The sequence below is a fragment of the Gambusia affinis genome, linkage group LG02 (genome assembly GCF_019740435.1).
Source record: "Gambusia affinis linkage group LG02, SWU_Gaff_1.0, whole genome shotgun sequence".
NCBI lineage: Eukaryota > Metazoa > Chordata > Actinopteri > Cyprinodontiformes > Poeciliidae > Gambusia > Gambusia affinis.
The window spans coordinates 23,497,370-23,513,592 of NC_057869.1; the positions used below are offsets into that span (position 1 = coordinate 23,497,370).

Below are 16,223 nucleotides of genomic sequence, written 5' to 3' on the forward strand. Positions count from 1 at the left end.
TCCAGCTAGCGGTTTTGTGTAGAGAAAGCCTTGCGGTCATGAAAATACAGAAAACGCCGATCACCTTTTTCACATTTAGCACATGGACTGTTCCAGGCTTCTCCCAGCGTGGCGCAGCAGTGCGATTTCAGGGTAGCTCCATTGATGTTGACCTCACAGCGATTGTTGACCATCTTCAGCCAGCAGTTGCTCTTAGTCGTCTCTGTTTCATTAAAGAAAATCTCGTGGTGAACAAAAATACTTTAACGCGTAGGGGGAAAAAAAAAAGTGCACACTTCCTTTAAAGAATATTTGTGGTTACGGCATTGAAATAAAGCCACTCTTTGTTTACCAATGCACTCCAGTCCAGTGCTGTCCAAGGAGCTGCCCACTGAACACGAACACACGAAGGACCCCGGGCTGTTGATGCAGTCTCCGTTGATGCACGGGGAAGAGTCACACTCATTGACATCTGTGGGCACAAACAGAGATTGACTATCGTACAGAGAAAGAGATCAAATATATGTAACGACGCATTGCACCAGGGATTGAGCATTGGTCTAACCTTCGCAGGCAATGGTTTCAGTATCAAAGCGATATCCTTTTGGACACTGACAGGTGAAACTCCCGGGAGTGTTCCTGCACAGGCCGTTGTCACAGAGCAGCCTGTTCACTAAACACTCGTCAACATCTAAAGCACAAATCAGAAACCGATACATGCCATCAGTTTTCTCCCCCGGGCTTCTGTTAGCACACGTTTACTGAAGTCCACCTACCAACACAGTTTTTGCCCGTGTGGTCCACCTCAAAGCCGTCGTTGCAGTTGCATTTGAACGAGCGCAGCATGTTCTCACAGATTCCATTCTGACAGATATCAGGGTCCAGGGCACATTCGTTTATATCTGAGAAGGCAAAGAACAACCTGCTGAACATGTGAGTGAAAATGATCAGACCACAACCCACTTTCAGCTCAAGCAGCACTGCCTGTCTGACGTGCAATTGTTTGCTATTTTCTATAACCAGGACAACATTTAAGGATAAGTCTGCGTATTTCTCCTCACCTCTCCCGTCGCCTGTTGTGCCGGGACCATTGGGACACAGAGCCAGGAACTCAGCTGCAACAAAACACAAACACACATTGGATGAAGAAAGCAAATAATTCACACGCAAGAAAACATAGCTTTTACCAGAGTTTAAGAAAATGCAAGGACATTTCGTACCATACCATTATCCATTTACATGCATTCTTATTTTGCTGCAATGTATATTAAGCACCTTTCATGTGGTGTTTCTCTGGTGTCCTTTAATTTAAACTCTTTAACTGGCAGCACTAATGAGAAGCAACTAAACAAATTATATTGCAACACAAGAAACACGAGATATACACATCTGTGTCCTGTGTTTCATGACCAGATGACACGTCTTTCAGTCAATCTCAGCAGGTGAGCTAACACTGAACAATAGACCTGACTTCTACAGTGCATGCAAAACTTATTTACAAAAGTCAATAAAGAGTCTCCAGCCCTGATTTAGACCTATATGTCTAAGTCTAGATTTAGTTTAACGTAGGCTGACGAGTTTAAAAATAACTTCACATCTTTAAGGACCAAAATAAATGTCGGTAACCAAAGATAGTGCATGTAAAAGACATTCTCTTTCTTTCATATAACACAGTCGTATTCTGTATTATAGATGGTTATTGAAAAGTTAATTTATTTTCATTAATTCAATTTACTTATATAGATTAATTACACAGAGGCTAATGTTTTCAAGCCTTTTCTGTTAATTTTTAATAGTATTTCATAGTCATCAGCTTACAGCTAATGAAAACATTAGAATATTACATCAAACTGAAAAATTTAAACCCTTTTTGTGGGCTTCATGACAACCATGTTTATTATCCACTTAAAGATTATTAAAAGATGCTTTTATAAAGATATAATGTATACATTTTTACAAAGAATTATATTTTTTCTTCAGTTTATAATAAAATGGCATGTCAAAGACTATTTACATATTGGCAATTACAAGTGATTAATTGTACATGTGAACATGCAAAAAACACTGTGTGGGTAATAGATGTCCGAGTTTGCAATCTGTGCATTTCATTCTTTCTTTTCAATGCTCAGCTAAATAGGTCTACATTTAAACTCATATAATGTCTTAAAAACAAATTCAGATACCATAACATCTGAATTTGGTATTGGCCTAAAAATCTTTAGACTTTTAGACATCGTTTGGTTGGACTTTCTACAGAGAAATGCTCACTGAGGATTGATTCATCTGGTAACGGATTCTAGTTACTCTGATTTGAGTAAAATGTATTAAACGCCCTGTGCAAAAAATGCTTTCAAAGTCCGTCTGAAGAAGGATCGGGCTTAATACATCTACAGAGGAGAAGAGATTTAAGTTGCAGTACCCGAGCTCTCTGGTGGGCAGGGCTGGCAGGGCTCTCCATAGGCGTATGCCGTGTTGGCACAGCAGCACTCTGACTTGGTCACCGCTCCAAATAAAGGTCGGACACACTGCCCGCGCTTGTAGCCACCGTAACAAGAACTGCGCATATGTGTGTCTGTTTTGGAGGAGAAGAAACATGACGACATGTATGTGAGAAACCAAAACTAAGTTTAAAAAAAAAAAAAGATCCTAAAAGCGGATGAAAACAGACCATCACGGAGGGAAAAGAATGGCAACAGTCAGCAACTCCAATAAACATTCACACTAGCGAGAACAAATGGCTGTTCTATCCGTACTCTCCCTGGATTTAAGGCATTCTCCTGCACTGATATCATCTTTATGAGTACCCACCCGCAGAACAACAGCGTTTCGACATGTCTCACAAATAATAATGCACTGTCATTTTGGGAAATGTGGGAATGTTGAAAACATCAAGGCAGAAGAAGTTCTAGTTTTCAACAAGTTTGAGCGCCAAGAGGCTCAAAAACAATCAATTCAGATAGTTGGCAGAAATCCTTCTTGTCTTCATATTAAGCTTCCCTTGTCTAAAAAGGAACCGTCGTAAATTTTAAGATATATTAATTTTAGTGGAGAATGACAAAAACACTTGAGCAGATCTGCTTACATCTCTGAAATATTCTGGACTTTTGTCGGGATCCGAAGAAACCGATTCTGTCTACAGGTGCACCATTTGTTACGAGAGCTCAGATAGTTATTCCACTCTGGGGCATACAGTTACAATTGTTGGATGTCAGAATCAGCAGGAGATTTATTTATTTTCCATCCTGAGAGATTAAATTGGCCATAAACTCTAATTTAACAACAATGGCGAAAACTGTTCACTTATTACATGGACTGGCGGATCATCTCACCTAGTTGAGGGAAACAGTAGTCAAGGAAAAAAGGTCAAATTCAGGGTTAGAAGTCACAAAGAATTAAAACGGTGTACTGATGTATCAGAAAACAGTTTAGTCAGCAGTGGCTAAGCAAGTAGAGATACACAAACCTCCAGCAGGGATGAACAAACATTTATTCATCCCTGTTGACAATAAAAGTTGAATGAGTTGATGGAAAACTTCAGGAGGAGGGCTGCATGGTGGAATAGTAATCTGAGCTGTTAGCTCACAGGTGGGTTCACATCCAATCGGACATTACTGACATGCAGAATAAGTATGACTGAACCACATCAATCACTTTAGACGATGCAAGAGACGAATTTTTACCATGCGACAGGGAAAAAGTATAGTGCCAGATTTCTACTTGCCATATTTATTTTACAGTGAAGAAAATGAATCACTTATCCAATCAAAACTTCTAGTATGGTAGCTCACCAACACAGACTCGTCCGTCCAGACCCACCGCCATCCCCGCCATGCACTCGCAGCGGAACGATCCCTCTGTGTTGACGCAGTGTCCGTTCATACACATGCCCGGAGTTTCGCACTCATCAATGTCTACAAACAGAAGCAGAACATTTATTTTCTTCTCCTCTTATTTCAGTGACACTTGTGGCATCTCACCGTTTAACGGCAGTCTGTCACAGTCATAATTCCTAGCAGCGATGTGGCCTGTGTGTTGTTATGTTCATGTTTATGTGTAAGGAACTGAGCCAGATTTTACTGAAACACAACGAACCCCTCTGCCCGCCCTTCTCTCCCCCAGGATCCTCTGAAGCTACACATTTCATCTGTGGCTGCATACATGAGCACACTTCTCCCACACCCTTGTTCTGTTTGTTTAATCTAATATGACTTGATGCACTCAGCGTCTCTGAGATCAAATGGCTGTATGGGGAGTTAACCCCGGAAAGGCGCATTTGAATGGAGAATGTTTCCCATTTATCTACAGGGCATGTGAATTTAATTTTTTTTTTGCATCTGACTGTGTCAAGTAACAATATGTATATAAATCTGTTCAATCTATAGTCGTTTTGTTGTTCTAATGTTAAAAAGAGGCCATTTTCTCTTCGCTCCAAATAGGTTTGGATAGCCTTTCTGTTAGAGGCAGAAAAAGGCAGATCCTGATTGCCGACATGTCCAGCTGTCCTGTCAGGAAACAAAAGGGCTTTTTTTCCAAGACATTTAGGGGGATTTTTTGCTATTTACCCCATCTGTTCAGACTCACTTAACAGCAGCAATAAAATACCAGAGAGTCAGCCACCCAGCAAACTACATGCTATGCAAAAGGAAAAAGTGACGGAAACTTTCAGCTGAACAGTGAACCATCTCACCAACACACCTACACACATGCGTCCGCTGGTGTCCAGCAGGAACCCGGGCTTGCAGATGCATTTGAAGCTGCCGTCCTCGTTGATGCACAGCCCGTTGAGGCACATGTTTCTGATCAGACACTCGTCCTGGTCTGTGGGAAAACAGAGGTTGTTAGCGAAGGCTCCAGGTAACATTGTTTGAATGAGTCTGAAGAGCCAGCCAGCCAGCCAGCCGGATCGTTGGGGAAATTTCCCTATTTTCATCAGTCAATGGGCCAAAGTTCGGTCAACTTAGGCAAATCGCCATTTAATAACAAGCCAACAGGTCAGACTTACTATACAAACATACACTAAACCTATAGGTATCTTAGCGTGGTTACCTAACAAACTCAAAGGTTTTGTATGGGGAGAGCTGCAGAACCAGCAGAGAAACAATTTTACACCAAAAGGCTTCAACCAGGGTTTGCACTAACAACTGTGCCGCCTCATGGTTCCATATATTTTCTTTACGTGTTTGTAAACACCAAACCTGCTTGCTTGATTACATGTAAAGTGAACGTAAAAACATCCAGTTTTTACTATGTGCTGACTTACTTGGTGTACTGTGCAAAAAAGACTCAGGGTTAGATATTTTCTGTAAGTGTAAGCTGTTTTGAGGTAAAGGACAGAGATGTAGGATGCTACTTAAAGCAGATGTGTCCAGAATCAGTGACCTGAATGTTTTAGTTCTTTTCTTGGTTCAACACACCTGAATCAAACAACAGCAGGTTTCTTTAGTACTTTGTGGATTATTAGGATCAGCTATGTTTGGGCAGAGACTCATGTCAAACTGGCATCACAACTGGAGCTGCACACCCACGATTTACAGGAAACAGTACTTTCTATGGCATGTCGAGGCATGTCTGGGGTTCATTCAGAAGCTTGGGGGGAGTGAAAGAGACGGAGACTTTCAGCAGATAGCAGTAAGAGTGAAAGAAATATATGTTTCAAAGTTGCTCTGTTTTGTAATTTTTGGATTTCGGTCTGTCACTAGAACTGTTGGATTTTGAAAATCCCAAAGTTTGGAGTCTTCATATTGTAAGGAATACACACAGACACTATTTTGACCTTGCTTTTTGATAATAAAATGACAATGCCAGCAGCACATCATTTTACCCTTCAACCTGGTTGAAGGTTTTTAATGTTTTGGACTTAGTTGTTGGATAAAGACTAACAGACTGTTGAAACAAAAGGAAGAAAGACAACCTCTTACAAAACAGCAACTAAGCAAAGAGAGAGTTGTAATGCAACTAAAATCCAAAACGTTCACATTAAGCCTACATTATAGTCTTGGACAATAAAGGATTTCACAGGAGGCAAACATAGTGCAAGTCTTTCCACAACATTAATTACTCTGGTAAAGACTTTTGCATGTCCTCTAAAGCTCATTGAGCTGAAAGCCACATAAAATTGCCAGCAGGATCTTTTAAAATCCCACCCACTCTATTCCAGACCCCGAACGAATCCGTGCTCCATTAAAAATAAATGTCACACCTACTGTGACCATTAACGCGAACCACCCTTTAAAATCTGGCTCTGCTGCGTAAATGTAGATCTCACAAATTGACGGACCTTGACAATTCTTGCCATCTGCTGAAATTTCGAATCCAGCGTTGCAGACGCAGTGGAAGCTGCCTTCGGTGTTCACACAGCGCCCGTTGTTGCAGATACGTCCGTTGGCGACACATTCATCCAGATCTGCAAGCAGCAAAAAGTAGAGTAAACGCACGCAGCTTCTTAAAGCGCACGCCTGCGCTTCTGCAGGGTGGGTGAGTGTGGGTGTCACCTCGGCACTCTGTCCGAGTCGCAGTAGTCTGGAAACCGGGAGGACACTGACAGATGTAAGAACCGGGGGTGTTCATGCATTCACCGTGTGGACAAGGACTTCTGTCGCATTCGTCGTCATCTGTAGAATAAACACTGGGCTTCAAAAAGCTTTCTTGCGTAAGGCAAGCTGAAAAAGAGGCAGCTAAACAGTTCTTACCGATGCACTCGCCCCTGGTGTCCAGCTTGAATCCCATGTTGCACTCGCAGCGATATCCAATGCCCGGCATGGGAATACACCGGCCGTTCAGGCAGAGGTTACGGAAAGCCTGGCACATGTTGGTGATATTCTGTGTCTGGATGATAACAGGACCTGACAGGAACAACAACAACAACACACACATTCAACAACTGGCAATATAAACATAGTATCATACTGTATAACAATCTATGTGGTACCAAAAAGCATTTAGACAAAATCAGAGCTGTGTTGCTGTAAAAGGTTGTTGAATCCAGGGTGCATAGAGTTCAAGTTTCTGAGGATGTGCAAGCTGAAAATGAATACATGAATTCTAACATAGGCCATGATAAACATGGAAACTCAGAAACAAAGCAATCAAATGAAGCAAGCAAACATATTTACATCAAGCATATGTGTTTGTATTATCTAGAGTTGAGATTATGCATTCTTGAACTAAATTATAGTATTTTGTCTCTGTGAAGTACTTTAAATCTTATGTTCATAAGGCTAATAGTCTCCAATTTTGGTTGTCCAAAATTCACAAAATAAAACAAGCTGTTTCAAACAAAAACAGTTTCAGGACCTTTTAATACAGCAAACTGTATCTGAAATGTGAAATACATGGAAGACTTTAAAGTCCATTGAAGCCTGCAGAGGAAAAATCACATTGAACATTAATCAATGTCTACTTCCTTTTGATACCTTCAGGAAAATTAACTATTTGTCAACAACACATTACTGGTTAAGCTAAAGATCAATGCTCTTTTCTGCATTAGTGTAGGAAAGAGCATTCTTATGGAATGGACCAGGAATGTCCAGAGATGATAAATTACATTCCCAATATGAGCTGCCATATGAAGCCGCCTGCTACTCTCATACAAAGACCAGATCATGTAAACCATGTCTGATCATTGAATTAGACACAGACTTTTAGCCAACTTGGAAATGTGGCCAATAAACAGTTCTTCCTCTCTAACAACTAAGAGCTTAAATATGTGAAATCTTCCCCATTTAATCCTAACCAAGACAATCTGCTAAGTAGCAGCAGTGCCAAAGGACTGCTGCTAAAACACGTTTTTACGTTAAAACGTGGTTTAACATAAAAGAACTTGCAGAATTCACCGTCAAAATGGAGACATGGAAGTAATTCAGCACTGCACCAAATAATAATAATTTCTAAACAATTTTAATAACATAAAATAAGATAACCTCCATGCTCTATTGTCTTGTCCCATTTCAGAGAACGTAATGCAGCTGATGGCTTTTCTGTAAGCACAACAATCAATGACTTTTTGGGAAGTAAACGTGGAACGAAGAGCAAAAAGTCTCCAGAGACAGAAGCCTGGTTTATTCTACATTTATAAAATAATTCAGAGTTGCACAAAATTGTAATATGTCGTCTTAAGAATATTAGTCTTCAAATGTTTTTAGAACTGTTTTTAGACATATTCTGCCCATAAAGCTGTAGCACTTTTACCTGTTTTATGATCTCAAATGCCGTCTAGTTTGTTAGCTTAAGCAACGAACTACATTTTTCTGCAGGAAAACCAGAAAGCACCTGGAGGAGGAGGAGGAGGAAGAGGTACTTGTGGTAGATACGGCCCTGGACCTTGGCCTGGAGTTACGACCGGTCTTTGACCTGGGATGTGACCTGGAACCTGGATGGGAATTTGACCAGGAACCTCTCCAGGTATTGGGATTGGATAGATGCTGGGTAGGTTAGGAGTCCCAGGGATCCGACCGGGAATCACCACTCCATTGTTAGAATCGGGTATCTGGATGCACAGTCTCTGGAACTCCTCTACAGCGATCACAATTACAAACAAAATGCAAGCAAAATATTCGGATTATTTCTTTTTTAAGACTGAGCTCATGTGAGATCATTCGAGACTCCACCTGTTCCACGAATGGGGCACATCTCCGGCGTGGAACCGTCAGACCAGCAGCGCCCACTGTCACAGCAGCACTGCATTTTCGTCAACAGCTGTGAGTTTTGGCCGGCGCAGCGTCCGTCCACCAGGCTTCCGTAGCAGTATCCACCGCGAGCGTCTGTGAAAAACGACACGGCGTGAAGTAAGTTAAACCAATCATGCTTCATGATTGTGACCTGCGCTGTCCGCATGTTGAGAAACTGGCAAGAGTAGAATCAAACAGAGGTCGTCGTTTCAGACTTTCCATTATTTGGGGATGGGGGTAACTTCCAAAAGTCATCAATTCATATTTTATGAGAACTTTCTCTCCATCCTGCAGTTTATGGCTCCTTGCTCCAGCATGAGTCACAGACGTTTTGTTTCATAGCCAGCTAAACCAATGTGCGCCAGCATAGAGCCATTTTCCATCACCTTATCGTTGGTTAATTTGAATGATTCCAGGTATGCATGAACTGAAAAATGCACATTAAAAGAAAAAAAAAAAATCAGTCCTTCAGGGTCTAGACTTGTAGCGTTGCTGCATGGGAAGTAGACTAAAATGTTTGGCACTGCAGCTTTTTGGCACGGAAGACTCAGACATTCCTTCCAAGCATGCTCTCCTGAGGGGGGTAATGCGAGCGTGTGTTTGCATATGTTTCTGTGTGCATGCATGCGAGTGTGATAATGCGCTTGAAGGTCACATGGATTATTCCGACTCGCATTCTTCCCTGGTCTGTTTTGGTTGAAACTGAGCTTAAGGAGGGACTTTTTCAGCTTTTCTGGAAATCATCATCGCAGTTCCGGTGGACTGACAGTCAAACGCACGCACAGTTCTCTTCCTCCAAAAGTCAAGCTCGTCTTACCTCACTCATAATATGTCATTTTTTTCTACGCCAAAAGCTTAAACTTGTCTTTTTTATTGTTTGCTTTGAAGAAGCCAGTGTTTCTTAGTATTACCCCAAACCTTCTGAAGGTTAATCGAAAATTTTCTTCGAACTGTGTATGCTTTTTTTTTTATTGATTTCCGATCCAATCTTTAAACATCTGTTGACAATCTACTATAAGTCAGATGTTAGGGAATGAGTCTTCAAGATTCAGTATAGCACTGCTAAGTGATTCAATTTGTCCTGACAACTGTACTAGAGGGTCAGAGTTATATAATGGAAACTTAATTTGTTTCTTGACAGAATTCTGGTAAAAAACAAAAAAACAAAAATAAAAGCTTAAAGAGAACAAATTTAGTTGGTTCTTAAAAAATTGAGAGATAAGCCCAAACCACACTGCTTAAGTGTGACTCAAGTGGAAAAAACAAAAATATCACTCTTTAGAGAGTGATTTGGCACTGGACTACAAATTAAGGAAAATAACAGCAAAAACCTTAAAAGAAAAACCTGATAAACTATTCCTGAAGATTACTTGAAACAATAAAAGTCTAAAGATGCACACATGTAAAACAAATAAAGAATGACCAAAGACCTTTGCACAGTGCTGCAGTCCATTGTTGTGGAACTACAGACGGGGACTTGACTACTGACCTAAATTCTTCCAGATGGAACGATGGATGCGTTTCAACTTTTTCTTCCCTACGTGCCAAACATAGGACTCATGGGAAAAGAGAAAGAGGTTGAAGCATCACCTTCCTGACTGAAATGTTTTACTTTCTGTGTTTGAGTTGCCAGAGACAAACAAGGACAAAGTGGACGACACAATAAACCTGTTTATGCTTTAATGGGGCGTGAGAGTCGGTGTGACTTGGAGCTCACCCAAACACCTGGATCCATCGACAGAGGTGTAATATCCCTGGGGACACTTGCAGAAGTAGCTGCCAACGGTATTATAGCATTCACCCACGCCACAAAGACCAGGAATGTTCGAACACTCATCCAGATCTGCGAAGAGGAGAGGATGGAAACGAGACATGGTCCCAGGATGTTGAACCCAAAGACCACGGCAGATTCTCTCCTGTGCGAGCAAAACTCAACTTTCCTTGAAGCGCTCATAATCAGACACGGCACCTTTTAGAGAACACACCGTAACTTAGATGTGTTTCAAATGTGTTTTACACAGTCCAGAGGCTTTCCGGCAATTATTAATGGGCATAAAATAGCACATATTCTCTCTGAAGAAGAGTGCCAGGATAACAGATTTAAAGCTGGTCTGGAAATGATCAGAATTTATGCGTTTCAGAGCCAGTATTTCTCACAGACTTACTGTTTTATTCAAGTCATGACGAAGATGGAAATATTTAACATTTAATATTTCTGGGTCATTCTGAAGCCAAATTTGAGATTAATAAAATAGGGTGGAATTAAAATAACAATGTTCAGCAAATCAGTTTTATTTACACATAAAAACTTTATCTTTTCCATGTTTTTCTTATTCAAAGTTGAGAAATCTCCACAGTGCAACGAGGGGTGGGCAATATGCTCTTAAAGTTTTTTCATGACATTTTGTGGTAATATTGGGGTACCTGTTACTTCTTTTGTAGTTTACTGTGTTGCTGTGATTTCATGGCACAGCAATCGTTTCCCAACAAATACAAATATTGTTCTTGAAACCATTTGTAATTGGTTTCTTTAGGACACCAGTCACACAAAGAAATGTGACTGGTTTGCATCACTAGACCGTTCACACTAAATGCATTTTATTTGTTTTGTTTTTTTTTACTTTATTGGTATTTATTGAGGGCTGCACAGTGGCGCAGTTGGTAGAGCTGTTGCCTTGCAGCAAGAAGGTCCTGGGTTCGAAACTCCATGCAAACTCTGCATGGAGTTTGCATGTTCTCCCAGTGCATGGTGGGTTCTCTCCGGGTTCTCCGGCTTCCTCCCACAGTCCAAAAACATGACTGTCAGGTTAATTGGTCTCTCTAAATTCTCCCTAGGTGTGAGTGTGTGTGTGAATAGTTGTGTGTCCTGTATGTCTCTGTGTTGCCCTGCAACAGACTGGCGACCTGTCCAGGGTGAACCCCGCCTCTCGCCCAGAACGTAGCTGGAGATAAACACCAGCAACCCTCCAGACCCCATTAGGGACGAAGGGTGTTTAGAAAATGGATGGATGGGTGGTATTTATTGATACACTCATTGAAAGAAACAGAAGAGAAAATAAAGTAATCTTGACAATATAGACAGTTATCTTTATTATTATTACTATTTAGAATTCATATTGACAACAATAAATCAAAATTCTTATCATGATAAGGGATTTTTCACAAAAAATGATAAGCGATGCAATAAATGCCCACCCCCGAGTTCAACACATATCTTACACTACAGGTGACACAACCAGGTTAGTTTTTTTTTTTTTTCCAACAGAGCCGAATCCGTTAGGGTAGTTTTCACCCTAAATAAATTAAATCAGCATTTCAAGACAGCTTTTTTGTATTTTAGTCAGCTTAAATTTGCCTGATTGGAAATATTTTTAGTACGACAAACAGTGGAAACAGCAGATCTGTACTGTAACTATGAGGGAACTTTAATGTAGAGCAAAACGATAATAAAGCAGCATTTCTCTAAAACCTCAGCTTTAAGAGCTGTACAGCTGACAGAAAACTGACTGCTACTTTGGTTTAATTAAACTTATTTTAAGGGAAAAGTGTGTGGTCTTTTCCCCACAATGTAAAAACCAAAATACCATTACTGAGATGAAGTAAACCACAGAGACGGATGTGGTTCTCTCTTAATGTTTAGGCTCTTTTAAATATTTCTTAGTGTACTCTGTCATTCACTCTGAAAGTCAGTCAGTTCACATGATCCTCACCGCCACGACTCAAAGCTTAAAACTCACCTTCGCATTTCTGCGAGATCTCGTTGAATTTGTGCCCAGCGGGGCATTTACATTCAAAGGACCCCACTGTGTTGATGCAGTTGCCTCCTTGGCAGATGCCAGGGATGGCCTGGCATTCATCCACATCTGGACAAAGAAGAAACGAAAAAACATGTAATTAATGCTTAGTTCCCATTCCATAGTTACAAAAAATTAACACATTAGGCAGCATACATCTTTTCTGGGTCTGTCCTCCTTTGACTTTTCTTTGTTCATCATTGTGATGAGGGGAAAAGAGGAAAGAAAGAGAAGATTTCCTGCAGGAGGAACAGAAAGTGAAGCAAAGAAAAGCGAAGAAACATTAGCAAAGTATTTGAAGCAGGGTGTGGAGTTTAACAGAGCGCTAAACCCTCAATCACGGGACATTACCAAGGTTGAAGGGATACCCATCGCTGAGACAGTGCAACGGGTTTATGCACTATGCTGATGACTCAGTTTAATTCATTTAACAATTTCAAGCAAATAAAATCAAGAAATGAGGCAGAAAATCTGCAGGACACTTTGACGTTGAGTGGTCTCAGAGTACTCCATGTTCCAGTAGGTCTCTGGCGCAGGTCTGCCTCCCCTGCAGAGGTTCTGATGTTATTGGGTCTGAGGCAGCGAGGCACAGGGCCGTCTTACCAGAAATGAGCTCTCCCACGTGGCACTGCCACTGACCCGTGTTACCAATTCTGACAGTCCTGTCACAGCGGGTGTCTGTCTGTGGGCATTCCATGCACATGTGGGAGGCACTGCCACCCACCCAATTTAACCCAATTAGAGCTAATCCTCTGTAGCGGGGTTTGAGGGCATGACAGAAAAATAGGGGAAGACTCGGAGGAAAAGCGAGTTAAGATACAAAGGGGTAGAAGTGACTGGGAAAAGAGACAGAGGCAAAGAAACAGGACTAAATTAGAAGAAGAAACAAGAGACGCAGGCTTTATGAACAGACTTTACCTTGGCACGCCCCAGTGCGGTGGTTTGGTATGAACCCTCTTCGGCAGGGGTGAGGCTGAGCGGGGCACATCTCACAGGGGTGACCCCACGCCCGTCCGACTGTGGCACAGCACAAGGTTTTTGTGCAGACGATCCCTGTGAGCTGGCCTTGGCACATCTGGTTGTTCACGGAGGCAAAGCATGGCCCGGTTCTGTAGTCTGCCCGGAGAAACCAACAGTATATTTTAACTCAAAATGTGTAGTTACCTCTTTACCGTCAGCACTACTTGCAAACAGGTTGTAACACTCAGTAACCAGTGGGGCATGTTGACACAACAAACACCCATCCAAACTGTGATAAGAAAGCCAAAGGAATATGTTAGTGGGATTGAAGTTGGACTCGTTGAAGAACCTAGCAGTGCAGTAGACGGTAGCGATCCGACTTCAGAGTTAGGAGGAAAATCTCCTGGGGGAGAAAAGCAAACACCTACTCCGAGCAAGGCCATATAAGAGCAAACTCCTTCCATCTAAAACTACTGAAAATGAGAATCTTACTGCAGTTTGAAAGAACTACCAATTAAATATTTTTTAATCTCAGTCAATATTTGATTAGAGTCGTAATAGTAGTTTGTTGTAGTATTTTCTCGACCAGGTGTCCTAAAAAAGACATTCTTCGCCTGGAAAAGCCACTGAAGAAACCTCCCACGTTTTTAAATAGTATGTCTAAGTATTTTTGGCACTTGGCAAGCTAAAGATATTGTTACAAGTTTATAATGATTTAGAAGCACCGTGAGAATCCCATGAATAGATTATTTGTTGCTAACAGCAGCTAATTTAGCATCTGCTTTCAAGCTTCCTGTCCTCATCGTGGGCCTATGTTGCAGTTCGAGTCTGCATTTGACACAGGGACAACTTCGACTCGAACGTCCAATGTTTTGTGGCTCGTAAAACCTTTTAAAAACAAACTAAACCAAAAGAAGATTCTGATTCCTTTTGTATGCTGAACCCAATGTCAGATCTGGACCCTACACCACTTCACCATTCAGACAGTAAGACATCAAAAACTTTTTCGGTGGATTACAGGCAAACGTAGAACCTATGTCAAGCATAAACAGAAGCGCTCAGCCTGAATCCCACTTCTGCAGCGCGCTTCCATCAAACATGGTGAAAGGGCCACAGTTTGCACAGGAAGGTACTCTGTAATTAACTTATTGTCTGTTCTTGACATTTGAACTGGCCAGACTCTCAGGTACATGTAACATTATAACATTGCACTTGTCTGTCTGTGTTTGAGAAAAACCAGAGATAAAGAGGAGTTCAGGATAATCTTTGAAGACAGCTGCAGAACATAAGTATCACCTAAAAAATGTGTTTCTGGCTATGTTTCTTTTTTTCCATTTTTTTTTCCATTTTTTTTTTAAGAGTTTTTGTGACAGTAGTGGCTCATGTTTTTGCGACAGTAGGCAGACAGGAAGGGGGGTTTTGGGGGGGACATGCGGCAAGGGTCGCCGGGACCAGGAGTCGAACCCGCGACGTTCCCCTGCGCCACCACAACACGCCCCGTTTCTGGCTATTTTTTTTAAGCAAAATTAGAAGCATACTGAATGATTATGAGAAGATGTCTTAACAGTTGCATAGGAAAGGGTGCGCCGCCACTGCTTGTTGGCTTGGTTACTCTACCGCATCCCACAATGCAACACATACCTGACTACGGCAAGGCGCTTAGATCAAGCTTGCACCGGGTACGCTGTGTCTGCATCAGATTCACACGGTACACCATGGACTGCTCTATGCTTCGTTTGGAAGCATACCAAGCCCACCTCCTCCAAATGGTCCGGGTACACAAACAAAACCACACCAAGGAGGGAAAGGAACCAGAGTTCGCTTTAAATGGGCAAAATACCTCAGGTGTGAGAACTCCCTTACACTACTTCAGTCCTCGTGTTGTGTCTAGTGGCAGAGGCGGGTGGGAGGCACATGTATCATGTAGTTTGGAGAGCTTTTATTTGTCTAATGATACAAAATATAGGGGATAAGTTCTTAATGTCAGCAGAGGCTGGCTGGCAGGGTGTGTTTCTGGAACACAGAAGGTGATTTTCTCACTAACTACAGCACCCTAGAGGTAAAACTAAATGGCTTACAACAAATATGACAGTGTGAAGAAAGTCCCTCCATCAAGACCACTCTCCTCTCCTCCCCTTCAAATCGGTTCAAATCTCATTCCCCTGAGCCAGCGGCTGGTATGCATTTGTGTTCTCCTTCCAAATGCCACTCCTTAGTTGAAAACTCCCAGCCGATTTGACAAAATCACAGAGTTTTATCAGGTGAAAGATTTTGGAAGATGATAAAACACTGATAGCGGGAAAGAAAGACAAGGAAAGACACATCGGTCCCCAAAACAATCTGGCCACGATCCAAAGGCAAAAATCATTTCCACATTTCAGAGCTCGCAGCAGACAGCAAGAGGGAAGAGAGAGACCAGCTCCAACAGCACAGTCATTTAAAACAAACGAGACATTGTGCGTTTCCCGTGTGGACCGGGGCCCAGCCCAGGCCCGTCACGTGCACCACAGCCTCCACGGTCTCTGTGCCTCTGGCACCGGTCCTGTGTGAAACAGAACTGGGTCATCTCTCATTCTGTCCCCCTCCCTCCCGCTCAGACTCGACTGGAGTCCAAATGCTTTCTGATTTTTACTCAACTTTCCTTCCAGCCACAAGTCCAAGTCTCCAAACAGCTACAAAGTAGCGGCGTTTCAATCACTCTCCAAACCGATCAGCCTCTACACGTCACATCCCAAGAACTTCACACCCAATAATCAACTCAACATCTACAAAAATGTTCTTTCAATTCTAAATAGTGATACAAAAATTCGTTGCGGTTTTTTTT

General features: G+C 41.8%; 1 protein-coding gene across 3 annotated transcripts in view; it reads right to left on the bottom strand.

Annotated features, from left to right (window-relative positions):
- Positions 1–16,223, bottom strand: part of fbn1 (fibrillin 1) — an 85,556-nt gene that overhangs the window by 34,712 nt on the left and 34,621 nt on the right. For 2 of the 3 annotated variants that reach the window (XM_044134742.1, XM_044134735.1), the window contains 16 exons: positions 13,358–13,555; positions 12,383–12,508; positions 10,363–10,488; positions 8,586–8,738; positions 8,248–8,490; positions 6,669–6,821; positions 6,471–6,590; positions 6,257–6,382; positions 4,675–4,797; positions 3,768–3,890; positions 2,399–2,551; positions 1,041–1,094; positions 756–881; positions 545–670; positions 332–451; positions 65–202 (listed from right to left, as the gene is read on the bottom strand). In XM_044134742.1, the coding sequence (XP_043990677.1) occupies positions 65–202; positions 332–451; positions 545–670; positions 756–881; positions 1,041–1,094; positions 2,399–2,551; positions 3,768–3,890; positions 4,675–4,797; positions 6,257–6,382; positions 6,471–6,590; positions 6,669–6,821; positions 8,248–8,490; positions 8,586–8,738; positions 10,363–10,488; positions 12,383–12,508; positions 13,358–13,555 (2,208 nt within the window). Of the gene's footprint in view, positions 1–64; positions 203–331; positions 452–544; positions 671–755; positions 882–1,040; positions 1,095–2,398; positions 2,552–3,767; positions 3,891–4,674; positions 4,798–6,256; positions 6,383–6,470; positions 6,591–6,668; positions 6,825–8,247; positions 8,491–8,585; positions 8,739–10,362; positions 10,489–12,382; positions 12,509–13,357; positions 13,556–16,223 lie in introns of all 3 variants that reach the window. The other variant, XM_044134752.1, reaches the window with a different exon arrangement.